Source organism: Microtus pennsylvanicus, chromosome 2 (genome assembly GCF_037038515.1).
Source record: "Microtus pennsylvanicus isolate mMicPen1 chromosome 2, mMicPen1.hap1, whole genome shotgun sequence".
Lineage (NCBI taxonomy): Eukaryota > Metazoa > Chordata > Mammalia > Rodentia > Cricetidae > Microtus > Microtus pennsylvanicus.
This window is the reverse complement of record NC_134580.1, coordinates 80,309,445-80,326,967: the sequence shown is the minus strand read 5'-3', so window position 1 is coordinate 80,326,967 and position 17,523 is coordinate 80,309,445. Positions and strand designations below refer to the sequence as shown.

Below are 17,523 nucleotides of genomic sequence, written 5' to 3'. Positions count from 1 at the left end.
CTTAGAATCCCACGAACAATCAACCCAGCCTACTAAGGACCATCACACATACAACCTGTATCTACACAGGGCACACAATCATCTAAAAGCTCCTACCCAGGCCCTTTAATTAGGTCAACGTGTGTAAAATTCATGTCTAGAGCATGGTTTGGACACAGTCAGACAGCAGAAGTGCAAGTCACTTCTTAGGTGAAGGATGGCCATCAGGAGCTCCCCAAGAGGAGCTTTGGCAGCAGACCTGTCTATGGGCGGGGATCCTGAGGGAGAGCATAAAGAGCACCAGGCTGGGGACCATATGAACCTGGTCTCAGACTGAGGCACCTCTATGGACAAGCCACTGTACCTCCCTGCTGGGCAGGCTTCCTCTGCAGTATGGGCATTAGTGCCCTCTTTAAAGTTGTCGGGCATAAGGCAGAACTCAATACAGGAGTTGACACAAGGAAACCAGAGTGAATAGAGAGGAACAGAGGGAAGAGTCTTGCCAATCAGGATCTTAGACTTGCACTGTCTGTGCGCTCCAGCCCAGATGCTAGGTGTGTCTGTCTTGGTAGCACATCAGTGACTGCAGAAGACACACCCTGAAAGCAGCCAAGGCCTACAACAGATCTGTTCTCACAACTTGGCCATGGCAGTTGGGGAGGATACTTAGTGAAACTCCGGTGCCCTACAGCCTTGCTTTTTGATGCCCACCCAGCCACTAGAAGAAGCAGGAAGCAGAGGAGTGTTGTAGGTGCTGGGGCATAGGTGTCACGACCCCCTTCTCCCAGGCTCCATACTTGAGTTGGCGGGGCTCACAGTCCAGGCCTGGTAGCAGCAGCCGGGCTGCCTGCCGGATATCCCCACTGTCCACGGTGAGGCTGCGGCGGTGTTCTGCATAGGTGATAGCCACCCGCATCCACTCCATCAGTGGTGGAAGCAGCATGAAGGGCCTGTGGGGGAGCAGAGAGAGGTCAGGGCTGGGTGCGGGGCACCATGCACACGGAATAGGGCCCCTCAGCACGTGGTCTCTGGAAGTAGCTACAAAGGCTGGCCGCTCCATAACTGCCGGGCTGTCCTCAGCCATCAGGAGACTTGTGATCACAGAGACTACAGTTTGCCCTTGTACTCTATGGCAACCCTGTCATGGGTCAGGAGGAATTTCCATCATGGGAACTGGCAGGAACTGAGGGCTCTTCAGTGGCCAATGAAAGATGTTCACCAACACGTGTAATTGGGATGCTTGACCATCCCAAGACTTCATCTGAGCACCGGATTTTTCTATGGGCAGAAGTGGAACACAGCTGGACATATGCCCTATATACAGACCCAGGCCCCATACCCAGCTTTGCGACAGGAACTGTCACTCATCACCCCATAGCACCTCCAGAGGAAACCCCAACAAAACCCTAAGCAGACTAGCCAGACAGGAGCTTCAAGGTGGTTCTTTGGCAGAAATTATTCTGATGTTCTAGATCTGTCCCTACAGAAACACATCTCAGTTTAGGTGATTTAACTGGTCCACAGATGTCAGAGAGGGTACGAGGAAACCAGAGATCAGAGGAAACCAGAGATCAGTAAAGTCTCATTGTCCTTGGTCTCCAGAGCAGGTCCCAGTGCTGGTTGACACCTGCCATCAACCACAGCTGCCCAGCAGAGTTTGAAAGTCACCTGCTGTGGTAGTGTGAATGTAGGTGACTCCCATAATCTCATAGGGAATGGCACTATTAGGAGGTGTGGCTTTGTTGGAGTGGGTATGGTCTTGTTAGAGGAAGTGTGTCACTGTGGGGGTGGGCCTTGAGGTTTCCTGTGCTCAGGGTACCACCCAGTGTCTCAGTCAACTTTCTGTAGCACTCTCAGCTGTTCCTCCAGCACCATGACTGCCTGCACGTTGCCATGCTCCCCACCATGATGATAATAAATTGAACCTCTGAAACTGTATGTGAGCCACCCCAATTGAATGTTTTCTTTATAAGAGTTGCCGTGGTCATGGTGACTCTTCACAGGAACAGAACCCTGACTGAGACACCTGCTCATTCTTGGCCCCTCATGGGCTCTCACTTCTGCTTGGCTAGCTTCTCTTTATCCTTCAAGGCACAGAGCCAATACTGCCTTTCTCCACCCAACCTCTCCAGGACCCCTAGAACTCTCCTCCAGGATGGCGTGTGTCCCTTCATGTGGACTGGCCTAAGGTCAGGAACAATGCCTTTATCATATCTGTATTCACTCAGCCAGGGACCTGACCCAACAGCTTTTCAATAAATGTTTCTTGATGGAGTAAAGCTATGGATTAGCACCTGAAACTTAGCATAACATATGCAGATTTTTACTTGGACCAAGTCAGGTCTCTGCTCAGAAATAACGACATTTGGAGCCACGTGTGGTGGCATACACCTATAAACCCAGCACTTGGGAGATGGAGGCAGGAAGACCAGGAGTTCAAAGCCACCCTTGGCTATAAAGTGAGTCTGAAGCTAGCTATAGGAATCCTTTTCTTAAAAACAACGACATGTCCCATTTTCAAGTGTATGGAATTGATTAATGTAGGAGGTGGGGAACACCATTTGGGGGAACTTGTGTAATCTGGGAAGGAAAAGCCATCATTTATGATTATCACTGCAAGATTATAAACTTCCATTTGGAATCTCCTCAAATTTCTGTGAATTCTCCGATTCTTGCATTACAGAGCTGGAGGCCAGCACAGGGGGAAACCTACTTAAACTACTAGCGCTAGAGACGGATGGCTCATTCTTTTCTATTGTAGCTAAAAGCACAGCAAAGAGCCAGAGTGTAGTCATTAAACCTCCTTGTGTGTGTGTAATAGGGTCTCACTGTGTAGCCCAGGCTGGCCTCTAACTTGCATTTCTCCTATATTTTGGGATTGCAGGCATAACCAAGATTAGTTATGCTATTAAACCTCTATGTGGGCATTTCCCAGTTCCTCTAAGGCATGCTCCATGGGGACCCCCAAGGCTTAGTCAGGTGGTATCCTCACTCATCCTCCCCCAACACCCTCTTGTGCCCTGCCGAGCTCACTAGATAGAGAATGCAGTAGGGATAGCCTCAGAAATTGTATACTGAGGAAAGCTCATTCAGCCTCCAATTGCATCACCCTGATTAGATACCAGAATGTTGGAAACTACATTTCCCAGACTCCTTTGCAACTAAGGTTCTATATGCAAACCCAGTTTTATAAGTAAGCTCTTGTTTTATAAGATCCAGGAAGTGACAGGAGGCAGAGGCCACCTTTGTGTCTCTACTGTTTTTGCCAACAGATCAGGTGATAAAAAGCACAAAGTCATATTTATTCTCTCTTCCTATAGAACATTCTTATGTCCGGGCCCTATTTCTCTTGTGTGCTAGAGGCAGAGACAACAGTGGTGAAAACAACAGACTCATGATCCCAGGCTCAGTCCTAACCCAAAAATGCTCAAACCCAGCACCTGAGGCTGTGGACATAGTCCTAATGGGTGAGCTCCATGTTGTCTGCAAGCCTGGTCTAGACTCTGCTCCCTAAGTCTTTTCTGTGGTTTGGTTAGCATCTAATTCCCTGTATTAATCCCCATCCTATTTAAAATACCTAAAGTGATTTCTGTTTCCTGAATTGAACACCGATTAAATACTCTAGAAATCTAAATTATCCCTCTGCCTCTAGGGTGGTGAGTGCCTTGTCTCCAAGCGGAGCTGACATGCCAACAACCAACCTCTTCAGACCAAGGATGGTTTACCCAACCCCCACCCCTACCTGTGGTTCGTGGGCAGGTAAAATGCTAAGCAATTCATGGGTTTTCTTGGTTACATCCTTTTCCTGGGCTGGGATTTCCAGGATGCTATTTTCTTTCTACTAATTCGTCCTACCCACTGGGCATGAGGAGAAAAGCAGGCTGCATTATGGGATATTCTGGAAAATCCCTACAAAAATTCCCATCTCCAGTCTCCACAGCTGTGTCGGGGCTTCAGCGTGGAGGAGTGGGGCCAAGGGTAACTGACTGTATGTCTTCCCCAGTGTCTCTTCCCACAGCTGAGGTTGGCTGACAGCCCCTTGTGCAGAAATACAGTTGGCTGCAGGGCAGGAGCCCCACAGGCTGAGGAAAGCCTCTCCATACCACCCGCCCTCCTGCTGAGATAACACTGGATCCGGTACCTTAGAGTAGCCATTCTTGGATATTTTTGCTCTCAAGTCTCTTTCTATATTCCAAAACGTTACTGAAACCCTCAAAAAGCTTGCTCTGTCTTATTCTGTGATACCAACAAAAACTAAAGCAGAGAAAATGCTGAAACACAAACGCACACAAGCGTTCCACAAGCCACCGCAGTGACAATATCATGTCAAAAAGCCTCTAGAAACCGCCTTGGACACTGCAAAAAATGAAATTTAAAAGCAAACATCACATTCTTTTGAAAACAGATTTGACTCCTAGCAAGTGTCTTTGGGGCTCCAGGGGTTCCATCCCTGGGCACAATTTGAAGACTTCTGCCTCAGAAGATCACACCAGGTATCTCCCCCCGCCCCCATACAAAGCCCTGAAAGCCTGGCTAGTCAGAACTTGCTGTATAGACCAGGGTGGCATTAAATTCACGGAAACCCGTCTCCCTCTGCTTCTTGAGTGCTGGCTTAAAAGTACATGCCACCACAGCTGGCATTGTGCCAGCTTAGGTTTTATTGTCAACTTGACATAACCTAGAGTCAGTTGGGAAGAAAGAATCTCAACTGAGGAATTTCCCAGATCAGACTGGCCTGTGGCCACGGCTGTGAGAGAATGTCTTGGTCACTGATTGATGTGGGGGAACCTAGGTCACTGTGGACAACACCATTCCTAGGCAGGTAAGTCTGGACAACCTACCAAGAAAGCCCACAGAGGAGGAGGTGTAAGCCATGTTCTTCCATCGTTCCTGGGTTCTGGCCTGCCTACTCTCAATGACAAACTGTGGCCTCTAAGATGACACAAACACTTTCCTCCTCTAAGTTCCTTTGGTCAGAACATTTTATTCAGTAACAGAAAAGGCAACTAGTATAGTGTCTGAGGGCAACAATGCCCAGGGCCGGTGGGCAGCAGCAGGCACAGGCTGGACCCCTGTCCTGGTGGCACACAGTCCTGTGAACCCTGAAATAGCACAGGGCTTGCACATTTGCTTCTGTATCTTTAAGGGCAGCATCCTTGCCAGAAGAAAGTTCTAGTGGCTCTAGCCCAACTGAGCTGGCTATGGACCCTCAGGCAGGGCACTGTCTTCTATGGGCCTGGCTCTTTATTAAAGAAGGAGTTAGCTTAATGTTTATACATTTTCTTCCATGGTGAGAAGGCTTCTCCCTGAACTGCAGACTCTTCATGGCAGTACCTCCCTACAGCCCAGACAGAATACATGGTTCTGGAGGGAAACTGGCTGGCTAGGAGCAGGTGTCTTCACCAATCAAAACTCTGACCCTGGATGGTAGCTTCACCTCTTCTACTCACAATTCCCATCTGAGCAAAATGGGTCTAAATTATAGGAGTGCTTCCCAAGACAGCCGTAAGTATGTACACAAAGTGCTTAGCAGAAGAACACTGGGAACATGGTATGTTCTCCATAAACACGAACTAGTCTTACCGCTTTAGTATCTGTTGATAGAGAAAACATAATAGAAAAACACAGGCCATAGGAATCTGCCTCTATTAAATGCCTCAGCCCCAGCCTTCTTCCAGGCCAGCTGACTCGCTGCCTTCTCCCCGCCAGCAAGCATAAACACGTAAGCCTGCAGGCAGACGGCCCACTATCCACTCCAGCCCAGCTCATAAAACAGAGCAAACAAATGCAACCACTATGTTGAGAGGGAGCTACAAACTTTCTGGAGGCACAAACTCTTGGCCTTGGCAATGAAGAAATTTCACAGAAGAGGTGGCTACAAGAAGCACAGTCCTAGAGGCTGGCAGGTCACTGATGTGTGGCAGTGGGGATCTTTAAGGGATCTGCAGCCCCCAGCACACCCTGCACACAGTCTGCTGCTACTGTGATGAACAGTCACCTAACACTGGCTTCTCACCGCAGCTGTCTGTGGGCAAAGAAGGCCAGTTTTGGCTACAGAATGAGTGTGAGCCACGTGGGACCTATCTCAAACAACCAACCAACAGAACTGGCGCGATGGCTCAGCAGGTATAGGTGCTTGTCACCAAACCTGACATCTAGATTCAGTCCCCACACACACTGGAGAAGAGGAGGATTTGCTTCCAAGAGTTGTCTTCTGACCTTCACACACATGAAGTGGCACCCCCCTACCCTCAAGTAAATACATGGATGCAATAAAAACACTAAACAAACAATACAAAACTACCGGGCTGAGGGTGGAGCTCAGAAGAAGTGCTTGCCTTGAGTTTGCTGAGGCCTTAAGTTTAACCCCCAGCACAGCAAAACAAACAAACAAAGAGAACAAGTTACTATCTGGGGAGAGTTCATAAAACACATCAGTGAAAAGGGTTTTTTTCCCTATGTGACCCTAGACAATTCCTCTCACTGCTAGAGGAGAAAGGCGAGAACCCTCCCTGAGGTCACACAGCTGACATCAGAAATAGGGATACAGACTCCGTGTCTCTCATGACCCCACTTCTCACTTCTATGCTACTGGGGAGCCTGGCTGTGCTCATCCAACACTTTCATGAGGCCCTTCAGCAGGACTCTGCAAAAGTTGTCTTATTCTTTCTCTCTTTCTGTCTCTGTCTCTGTCTCTGTCTCTGTCTCTCTCTCTCTCTCACACACACACATACATAAAATAAGCTTCTTAAGGCCTTGATTTTAAGAGATCCCTGCAGCCTGGAGAGAAAAAAAGCCTACCCTCCCCCCACCATGTGTGATTTATTAGAATGACAGTCCTGTAGGTGGCATCTTAGCATGGAACAGGAAACGCCTCCAATTTCTAGCTCAAAGCAGGCTCTGTTCTTTCTTGAGGTGGGAAGGGACTTTGGACACGAGACAGGTTGGCAGGTGGGCACTGGCCAATATCCATAGGCCATGTAGTCCAAACCCTGGGCAGGAGAAAAGTCTTGTGACTCTGTCCCCAACCTGGTTTGTTGAGGCATGCATGCCTCTGAAAGAGGAGAACTGGAGACATGGACAGTATGTGCCTTTTGGCCAAGGCTATGAGACCAGGCTTCACCTTGAGGAGGCTGGGCCAGGGTTTTACTGTATGTAGGGGCATGCCAGCTAATGGGCCCAGAGGTCAGAGGCAGGGACAGCAGTTTTGGGCTTACTTACTAGGGACATCTCTGCATCATCTTTAAGTGATGCCTTACCCAGCCTGAGAGCACTCTGGAGCTTAAGAGAGGAGGAGCCAAAAAGCCTGAGAGCTGAGGCAGGGGGCTGCTACTGTGGTTTCTGGTGTCAGATCTCAGTTTCTCCAGCTTGGCCCCACCTTCAGTAGGAGGCACAGGAGAGCTGTGGGGCTGCTCGGGTGGGTTCCCCTGTCCATGGATCTCACTGGGAAGCTGCCATCCATCTTGCCATCTGGGCAGGCAGGGAGCAGGGCAGAAATGTGGCAAAGACTACCAGATTTTTCCACCAAGTGACGATTCCACAGACAGAGACATCTCTGGAAGGACTGGGGTTGGCTCTGGAGCACCAGCCCGAGGCCCTTTTTCTGGTTTCCCTAAGTCTTCCAGAGCTGCTGTGGCCCCAAACCAAGCCAAACGCCCATGTAGAATAAAGCTAACATTGTCCTACTGAAGTCAGATTCCACCCCAGCACAAAGGAAGCGATTCTAGTTCGCCTCACATCTTGGACTAATTATTTTCCTAGAATTGCTTGGTAAACCAGGATGGTTTGGCTCAGCCGAGAGTGAGAGCTAAGCACGTTTCTCTCCCTGGACCCCCGGGCCCGTGTCCCCCTGGCTGAGCCTGGCTGTCTCAGAACATTCGGCTGATCTTAGCGGAATCTCTGGAATCAGGTGACTTCTGTTGAAAGTGGGGCTTTGCTTTCCGGGGGTGGGGACAAAACAGTTTCTTATTAAAACTCATCTGGTACAAATTAGAGGCCCTGGAAGAGGCTTGCTAGATATAATACACATGTGATGATTTCTAGGTTTTTGTTGCTCTGTTAGTGCTTGGGATTGAACTCAGGTCCTGGCACATGGTAAGCACATGCTCCACCACTGAGTTACACCCGAGCCCTCTCGGGGACTAGGTTCTGTTTGGTGCTTAGTTTTCAGATGAGGTCTTATTAGGTAGCCAGAGCTGACCCCAAGTTCACGTAGATCAGATGATCAGGTTACTTCGTACTTGCTCCTTCCTGTCTCTGCCTCTCATGTTCTGGGACTACAGGTGTGCATGCCCTGTTTCCCCCCACTTGCTATATGGTTGCCCAGGCTGGTCTTGAACCCAGGGCTCAAGTGACTCGTGTACGTCTGTCTCCAGAATAGATGGGATTAGGGTGGGCTGCCTTGACAGACCGAATGTGAATGTGGATATCAATTCAAACATGGCCTAGTCATGATGAGCTACGTCCTCTGCTGGCTTCTTGTTAGTGGTTGCTCTTGATGTCTCAGTGGAGTCTGTCAGCAGTGGAACGTGCGGTCAGTATGACAATGGGGACATGCGGATGAGCAGACGATCACTAAAGAATAGTGTTTACAGAACAGGCAGTGAGCCACTGGCATTATTATTATTATTATTCATTATTATTACCATTATTATTTTGAGACAGGGTTTTTCTGTGTAACAGTCCTGGCTTATCTGGAGCTCTCTTTGTAGACCAGGCTGGACTCAAACTCACTGAGATCTACCTGCCTCTCTCTCCCAATTGCTGGGATTAAAAGCATGTGCCACCACTGCCTGGTGCCACTGGCATTTTCCCTCCATCTATGGATTAATCCTCACAGCTACCTTATGAAGTGGGTGCTATTACTATTAGCGTGTGCACTTACACTGGGCAAACTGAGGCCCTGTGTCATTCACAGAGCAGTGGCAGAACCAGTGTGGTATGAACCAGGAAGTTTACACCCATCCGAGGTCCTACTCTGAACATATTTCACTACTGCACAGATTTGTTCTTTAGCACTGTTTAGTGTTTTTGTTTTACTTTAATTTTTAAAAATTATTTGTGTCTGTGTGTGTACATGCATGCTCATGCATGTGGATACTAGCACTTATGGAAGTCAGTTCTTTCTATCATGTGGGTCCCAGGTCATCACTCTTGGATGCAATGCCTCTACTTCCTAAGCCATCTTTCTGCCCCCTCCCCCTGCCTAACCCTTTGATAAGGAGTCACCATGCAGTCTAGGCTAATCTGAAGCTAACTATGCAGACTAAGCAGGCTGTCACCACTCCTGCCTCTACTTCCCCAGGTAGTGGTATGTGCTACCATGTCTGGCTGATTTAGGATGTGCTAACTAAGGACACTTTAAACTCTGGGATAAGGAAACCACGCACCCATCCAATCAGCATGCTTGTCGCCTTCAGCTCAGTCCTCAACAAACGTTTATTATTCAGTTTTTTATTTAAGATCAGCTTTTAGGGTTCTAGCCATGGTACCACACATCTGTAGTTCCAGAACTTGGAAGGTAGAGGTAAGAGAATCATGCTTTGATGGCCATCCTGGGCTACAGAGTAAGTTCAAGACCAGACTGTATCTCAAGAACACAAAACCAAACCAAGAATAAAACAGTCCCTACATCAATGCATTTTTGACTAGGGATATTTTTAACTAATGATGACTCTACGAAGATGTGACCTATTTCACAATGAGAGGCATCTTTACTATGCTTCCCAATCCAGACCACTTTTGAGAGAGAGGGGGGAAGTGCTAACATGCATGCAGCCTTGGGTCATGATGGAAAGAACACAACTACCTGCACTTGGCAGCGGGCCTTGACCCCTGGTGACATTGTAGGTGGGTGAGGAGGTCTAGGTGTCCATGGAGCCTGCGCAGGCCACCACCACACTCTTTCCAGGCAGCAGGGAAGGCCTTAAACCTTCCAAGTCAAGGCTATGAGACCCATTCTCAGGCCAGCACTTCTCAGCATTGCTGCATTGAGAGTGGCGACTGGTCCAGCAGGCTGGAGTATCACTGCCTCCCACACACACTGGGTTGTTGCACTGTGACAGCAAGCCTCTTTCACCTCCTCTCTGGGGTGGCTCTCTTGGACAACATGCCAGAGACACTTTCTCTTTCCACACTTGCATGCAATAGCTGACTAAAGACCACACGTTCTACACACCTAACAGCCAGATAGGCGGGGTCTTTTTCTTTCTTTTTTTTAATCTTTTTATTTTATGTGCATGGGTGTGAAGGTGTCAGATCCCTGGAACTGGATTTTCAGACAGTTGTGAGCTGCCATGTGGGTGCTGGGAATTGAACCTGGGTCCTCTGGAAGAGCAGTCAGTGCTCTTAACCACTGAGCCATTTCTCCAGCCCCCTAAGCGGGGGTCTTCTGACAGGAGCAGGCACTCTTCCCTCTTATGGGCACTTGCCACCACTCACTGGCTTCTGCCAGCAAGGAGCCTCATCAGGATCTTGGGACTCAGCTGTCCTAAGGGCAACATCATTTATCCCACAGACATCTACCTGCTGGGCAGGGGAGCATGGTGGAGTCTTTGGGCTAGACCCTTGAAATGGGTCCTTCTCTTCAAATGTAGCTGAGTGAAATCAGGTCACATCTGCTTACCGTATCACCTGCAGTCTAGAGCAGAAAGGTGACCACTTGAGAGTGTTACATATAGAGCTTCTAGGAACTTCTGCGAGACAAGGCATGTTGAACTTGAGGTAGACAGAGATGAACATGTGTATGGAGGAATTCCTGATAAGGAACTACTGGCACTATGGCTAGGGATGGGGTCTTGTGGATGGTGGCATGTGTTCCAACACAGCCAAGGAATGAGGAAGAAAAGGCAAGCTCCTAGCTCCTTTATACACCTACAGCCCAGCTGGAGCCAGTGAACACTCTGGCATGGACTTCTGAACTGCACACCAACCGAGGCCACTTGCATATTACTTCTGACCCTTCGGTTGCTTGCTAGGTATGTTTGTCATCAGTTCATGCCTGACAAACAGTGTGGAAGCCAAAGCACACGATTCAAGTCCCTTAGCAGGCAACCATAACTGGCCTGGCCCTCAGAAAACGTAACTGTGCTGGGGTCTCTCATGGTGACCGGCTGCCACACAGGGCACACCAAGAAGTAGAAGATGTCAAGGCTTATCATCCCCAGTCTGCCCAGACCCCAGCTCTGTACTCACAGTCTTGCCAAGCTCTGCACTTGACCTCAAACTGGAAGCTGGATACCAGCGTCTCAAAGGGTGCACCCCAGGCTCAAGAAGGATTAAAAAACCCAATCCAAAACTACATATAGTAAACAGGGGAAATGGAAGGGGCAGGGCAAGCCACAGCCAGCTGAGAGGCTGCTGGTCCCAGTTGTGTGGGAAGGAATAAATCTAAGAAGATTCCTGGCAGGCGAGTGAGGGCAAGCCAGAAACCAGCCTGCTCTGGCTCCTGATCTGCCAAAACTCCAAGCCTGCTCTCATCCCCAGGATCTGAACCATCTCCAGCTTGGCCTCGGAAGCACCTCAAGAAAGCAGAATCAGTTCCCTTGAGAGCTGGGACTTCCCCACATGGAGGCACTCTCAGGAACCCTGCAGACAAAAGGGATTGTAGCTGCGTATGTTAAAAAAAAAAAAAAAAAAAAACCTCTGGAAATGAATGAAACCCTGAGCTGGGTAGTTCCCAGTCTTCAGTTCTGTGAAGAGTGGCGGTTAAAACAATGGGACAGGAAGTCACAGGCAACGGGCAGCCTGCAGGGGCACTTGTCAGAGGCCTGGCCAGGATCCTGTCCTGTCCCCATACTCTATTATCTGGCACTGCCACTTTCTTTGTCTGCCCCAAATCCCTGGCTCGCTCCTCGGATGTTGGCAGATGCCCACATTTAGGCTGGCCACCCAGAGCTAGCAAACTCAAGTCTGATGGGAAGCAGTTGAGAGCCAGCCACCCATGTCACAGTGGGTGGGGGAGGAGCTGGTGGAGAGGCAGGAGTCTTGCCAGCTCGGTCCTGGGAGGGCAATGGATTCACCACCATACATACTGAGGAGCCATTGGTTTATCATAATCAGAATTCCTGGCCTGAGCTCCACTCTTCCTCTTCCTAGCTGAGACCTTGGGCATGTCTGGGTACTCTTCAGGACCTCAGTCTGTTTATCTATAAATGGGAACAAGAGTAACTTCTTCCAAGAGCTTCAGGCAAGAGACTGTTAGTTGTGTAAAATGCTTCAGAGATGCTACATAAAATCCCTTAATGTTCTCTAGACATGATGTGTCCTGGGCTGCCATTAGAACTGACTGCTGACTCCTCTGGAGTTGTGGGTAAGAAGAGGGAAGGAGAGGCTGGAGCAATACATTCTGCTATGCTGAATTCCTGCTTCTCACAAAAACAATAATCAAATCAGATCCCATAGCTCCTAGATACGCAGGGGCAGTAGGTCACACACAGGTCACAGCAGTCCAACCTTAGTAAGCAGGAGGCCAGGAGCATAACCCACCATGACTGTTGGAAAGTAACCCATAGTTTGGGTGGTCAGAGAAAATCCAGGCTGTAGAGGATTTTAAATCCTTGGGTTGCAGTTTGTAATACATTTAAGCCTCTACAACTGACAAACACTTTAGTTCCAAACAACTCTCACCTAAGTCCTTTGGGACATCTGGTCTACCTCATCCTCTTTGTCCCTCACCAGGTTTCTTTCCTACTGTTGGTATTGAGTTACAAGAAAGTGAAGACAGGAACTGAAGAGTGAGGTACACAAACAAAGGGGAGAAAATTCATACCTTGAATAGACATGACTTTTAAGCTCACCAATGTTTTGGGTTTATCTGAATTAAATATGATTTAGCTATTTTAATCCTTCTATAAGTTTATGATGATGACATTTGTACAGATATTAGCAACTGCCATATTTGGGGAGCTTATTGTGTGGCAAGCTCTTTATGTATTACCTTATTTGATCCCTACAAATTCTTTTTAGAAGTAGGTCAAGTCGTTTCCATTTCAAGTAAGGGTTTGGTGTAGGAAATCAAACCACTTGCTTACAGTCACATAACTGGTAAATGGTAAAGGAGAACCCCTTTGCCCTAACTTCACAGACCCTAACCATTAGGTGCTACTAACTATTTGCTAAATGAAGACAATATTTAACTGCCTGCTGTATTTCAAGGACTGTTCAGTGTGCTAAGGACACCACAGAAACAAGGAAGACTCTTAGCGCTTACATTTTCAAGGGGTGAGAAAAGGCCGGATAAGTAGATTAACACCTAAACAAGGTCATTTCAAATAGAAAAAGAAGGGGGAGAGGTGACAAGGAATGGCTTGGGTGGGAAGGACAGCTCTGTGTGCTCTGAAAACTAGACACCAGTCCTTTCGGAGGTTACTGGAAATGCCAAGTGGGGGAACATGGAAGCAATACTTAATTCACTCAATAGCTATTATTTCATTTACTTCCATTTTGGGTAAACAGATGGAAATTTAATGCACAAAAAGCGGGAAGAGTCAGGGAGAAAAGAGCTTAACATTGCAAATCTTCTTGAAGTGGTATTTAAGGGAATCACAAGTCAGTAGCATGAAGCTCCCATCGCCATCATCTCTATTATTTGGTAAGAAAACACTTTAGCAAGCTGAGCAAAAGATTAACGAGCCACTTAGACTCGACACTCTGAACATCAATCGGTGGGTACTTCCGATTTATTTAGAGTGTTTTTGTGAACAGCATCGCCCTTCTGCATCTGGAACAGAACAAAGGAAATAGATGACTGTCCTCACCGTGGGGCTCACTTGTGTAAAGGTCATGTCCCCAGAACAAGGGGAGCTACCTAAAGAAGCAGGCCTGGAGTTCCATTTTACCAGGAACAGAGGAAGAAGGGCCGAGCCAGACTCTCAAGACACCTCTGAGCATGTACTCGCCAATGGGAAACTACTGACCACAGCTTGACACTGGAGCACTTGCTAATCAGCAGTTGGTAAAGACTGGGTGGTGGTGGGGTGGGTGGTGGTGGATCTATCTAAGTTTGTGTTTTTAAAGTGTGAATTTACTTCTGTCCTGATATATATACCTGGAAATACCAGAAGTTCTGTGACTTTGGTTGCCCAAGCCATGCCACCTTTCTGATTTTCTGTGGCTGTCTTTTGAGGTCGAGGTCTACTCTTCAGAGACTCTCCTGAACGTGATAATGAAGACGGCAGACACACCGCATACTGGACACTAGTCTAGGTGCTTTATACATATTAATCCTTGAGCATCCCGAGGTTGCTAAGCAGCAAGGAGGCACAAAGCTGAAGTGACAGGCATGCGGCCATCTGGTTAGGGGATCTGAAGCAAGGCAGGCTCTGAGCCAGAGGGCCAACCTAACACACTGCCATAACACTGAGCTTCCTCTCACAGTTTCTACTCCAAAAAGTATATCCCTGAACCTAAGCTTATTCTTTGGATAGGACTATACCAGCTGAGTGAAGACTGAATGACACCAGGCCTTGCTTCCATCCTAGCTCAGACACTCTTAGTTCAGGGTCTGACATACTGTAAGCTCCAGCTCCCTGGAGGGTATCTCCCTCTACAAAGAGGCACCATGTAGAGCTGGGGGAAGGAGGAAAGGATCTGAGTCAGGGATCAAGGCTTGAGCAAACAGACTGGTAGTGATTTGTTATATTTGCCACTCCTTTCTCCCTGGCCTTGCCTTTTCAGGGTCCTGGGCTCTGGCACACAGGCCTGGTCATCCATGTCAATCTGGCCCCTCTGGACCGTTAGCTCTGTGTCTTCTTCCGTTCTCGATGCTTGGTGACATCTTCTAGTAATTTGCTGGCGAGAGACCTGTTCTCTTGCTCCCCTGAATGTCTACACAGTCATCCTTCTCATTCCTCAGGACAGTTACAGTCTGGGCTGCCACTCCAGCTGGCCAGCCCTCTGCCTCCAGACACCACCACCATCGAGGAGCACACTGGGCCAGATGGCTGCCCAGCCTCCTCCTGGCCTCAGGGGAGGGAGGCACAGACTCCTGGACCTCTGACAGGAGCATCTTTCTGAGCTCAATCTCGGCAGTGACACACCCCGCAGGGCAGCAGCTGTGACTGATCCTGGGTTCTAGGCCCTGTGCTGTGACACAGAGCTGCCAGAGAGCAAGGCATCCTGGGAGGGCACAGGGATGGAGAGCTCCCAAGGGTAACAAGTGGGGGCTCGGTAGAGGATAGGCAGGTGAGTCTAGAGGGCACTGGAGGAGGCAGACCTGAAATTGGGGCCCATTCATGACGTCACGGGCCAGGGAGTAGAGCTATAAGCAGCACTGTGAAAAGCTTTAATTTTAATTCTCATCTAGCCATGTACCACTCAGGCCTATGCCTGGTACACCACCCTCCTGATAAATTATGGGCATAAGAAACAGAAATAGCTAGAAATGCTCTTTAAAAGAAAGATCACAATCTCTGTGTGTGTGTGTGTGCACGTGTGTGTGTGTGTGTGTGTGTGTGTGTGTGTGTGTTCCGTCTAGTATAGAGTTACTTTCCCCCTGTCAGGTAGGCTAACTGGTTGGAACTCAGGCCTCTGCCCTAGAGTGTGAACACTATTCCTGCTATTCCTGGACTCTGCCCAATTCACAGAATGAGACTGTCTTCTCATTCCTTTCAATGGTGCCCCGCCCTGATAGCCATCCTAAGCTCCTGCTGTTTGTGGGACTCCCTTCCCAAGCACAGAACACCCAGGTCTGGGGGAAGGTTGCCTTACAGAGATACAGAGGCCCCCTTGAATAGTACAGGCTCAGCAGGGAACGTCACATTGTGCATGCTGTGTGCCTTTGGTCTCCAGGGCTGTGGACATGCAAGGCTCCTCACTAGAAGGAATCATGGCATATTTCTTATGAACAAAATAGAGAAGACTTGAACAGACATACCACCAGACCCAGGCCACAGAAATGAGCCCCCTAGGTGTGAGGTAGTGAATGAGGTCACTTGATACCAAAGAGACCTGGACAGCCATCAGTCCTCACAGAAGGCCTTCAGGTCAGACATTCACTGCCACACCGGGTCTCACAGGCGCTGTTCGGTTTGGGATGAGTGCTTCTGAGGTGAAGCAGAAAAAGGAAGGACCTCACAGACTGAAACAGTAGAGTCAGGGGAGTATTCTGAGCTTGCAAAGCAAATGCCCTGGAACCCTGGCAAATTCTAGTTACCACAGAGGGGCAAATTTTCCTCAGCACTTTGGTGGGGATGTTAGGTTAATAGAGCATCAAGCACCTACGAGGCACCCAGCTCACCAAGGCCTCTAGGGTCTGTCCTGTCTAAGAAAAGTCTGAGGCACAGCAGGGCCTGCATCAGCAGAGGGGGCCCAGGCCACAGAAGCTGCTTGTCTGGGTATCTTTTGGGGTCTGTTTGTCAGTATTAAGATCTGAAAGTTTTAGATTTCACTGCCCCCACAGTGGTGGCTCCAATTTCTTATCAATCTAATACTTGTCTGAAATGATTCATGGAAAAATATCTTTGTGACCAGTAGACTTGTGGTGCAGAGTGTGGTTTCTAGATAATTGGTATCTAAATACATACACGTGTGTACAGTGCTATTCAAACTCGGTGGCCACCACCACATGCAGATAATGGACTCCTGCCATAGGGAAGCCTGCTGTTGCTGCTATGAGCATGGGGGGAGGGGCACTTGAGGGGCCAAGTCAGATGCTGCTGTCAAAAAATGCTGGGGTTGGTGTGGCGGGCCACAGTCTGAGGGTAGAGCAGCCCAGTCCAGTCCAGGGCAACAGGCCTAGTTCACCTTCTCCAAGCTGGCTTTGCTGGGGCCCGGCTCCGGGCCTCACACCTCTCGAGAACCTTACCAAACAGCAAGGAAGTCTCCTCCTCTTCTCTCTCTAATGCGGTTTGCCTAGCCCTTGTTCTTCCCCAGCCAACTTTTGCAACCGCAACACTTTCTCCACAAAACAGAAACAGCTGGGGTGCAGGGCCTGCGATCTGGCTCCACCCCCCACTGCATGGGCTTGACTTTCAGAATGCCTTGGGTTTCAGCTGCAGCCTCGTTTTGGGCCTCCCTCAGCCTTCCAGAGAAATAAACCGATGTTGACATCATAACGATATCAGTAATAGTAATAAGGATGGCAGCATTTATTCCTCTCATTACTCAAGTGTGTATTTGCCAGGCCACTAGCATGTTGCGTGTCTTCAGTTACAGGCTTTATGGCACGGTGGTTATGAGCACAGCCTCTAAGGCCTTGGCTAGTCATTGAGTCTCTCTGTGCTTCCATGTCTCATGTATAAAATGAGTACCTCCTTCCTGGTAGATGCGAAAGACATGAACACACAGCCATAAAGTGCTCAGCATCGTGTCTGATAGAAAGTAAATACTCACTGAGCACTGGCTGCCTTCCTGGAATCTGTTCACAGTCTTCTTTACCACTGCTGTGTTCACAGCAGGGGATATGGAGCACTGTGAGCTGGAGAACCTTGCACAAAGGTCTCAAGGTTAATGAATGTAATGTCAGTGTCGTTCTTTGTACCCAGGCCACCTGGTCCACAGCACTGCAAGTCTGCTCCAAACACTGCTGTACATCCACGGGAGTAC

At 48.7% G+C, this 17,523-nt stretch overlaps 1 protein-coding gene across 1 annotated transcript in view; it reads right to left on the bottom strand.

Moving 5' to 3' along the window:
- Positions 1 to 17,523, bottom strand: part of Abtb2 (ankyrin repeat and BTB domain containing 2) — a 155,528-nt gene that overhangs the window by 16,263 nt on the left and 121,742 nt on the right. The window contains exon 4 of the mRNA XM_075961570.1: positions 777 to 929. Coding sequence (XP_075817685.1) covers positions 777 to 929 — 153 coding nt within the window. The remainder of the gene's footprint in view (positions 1 to 776; positions 930 to 17,523) is intronic.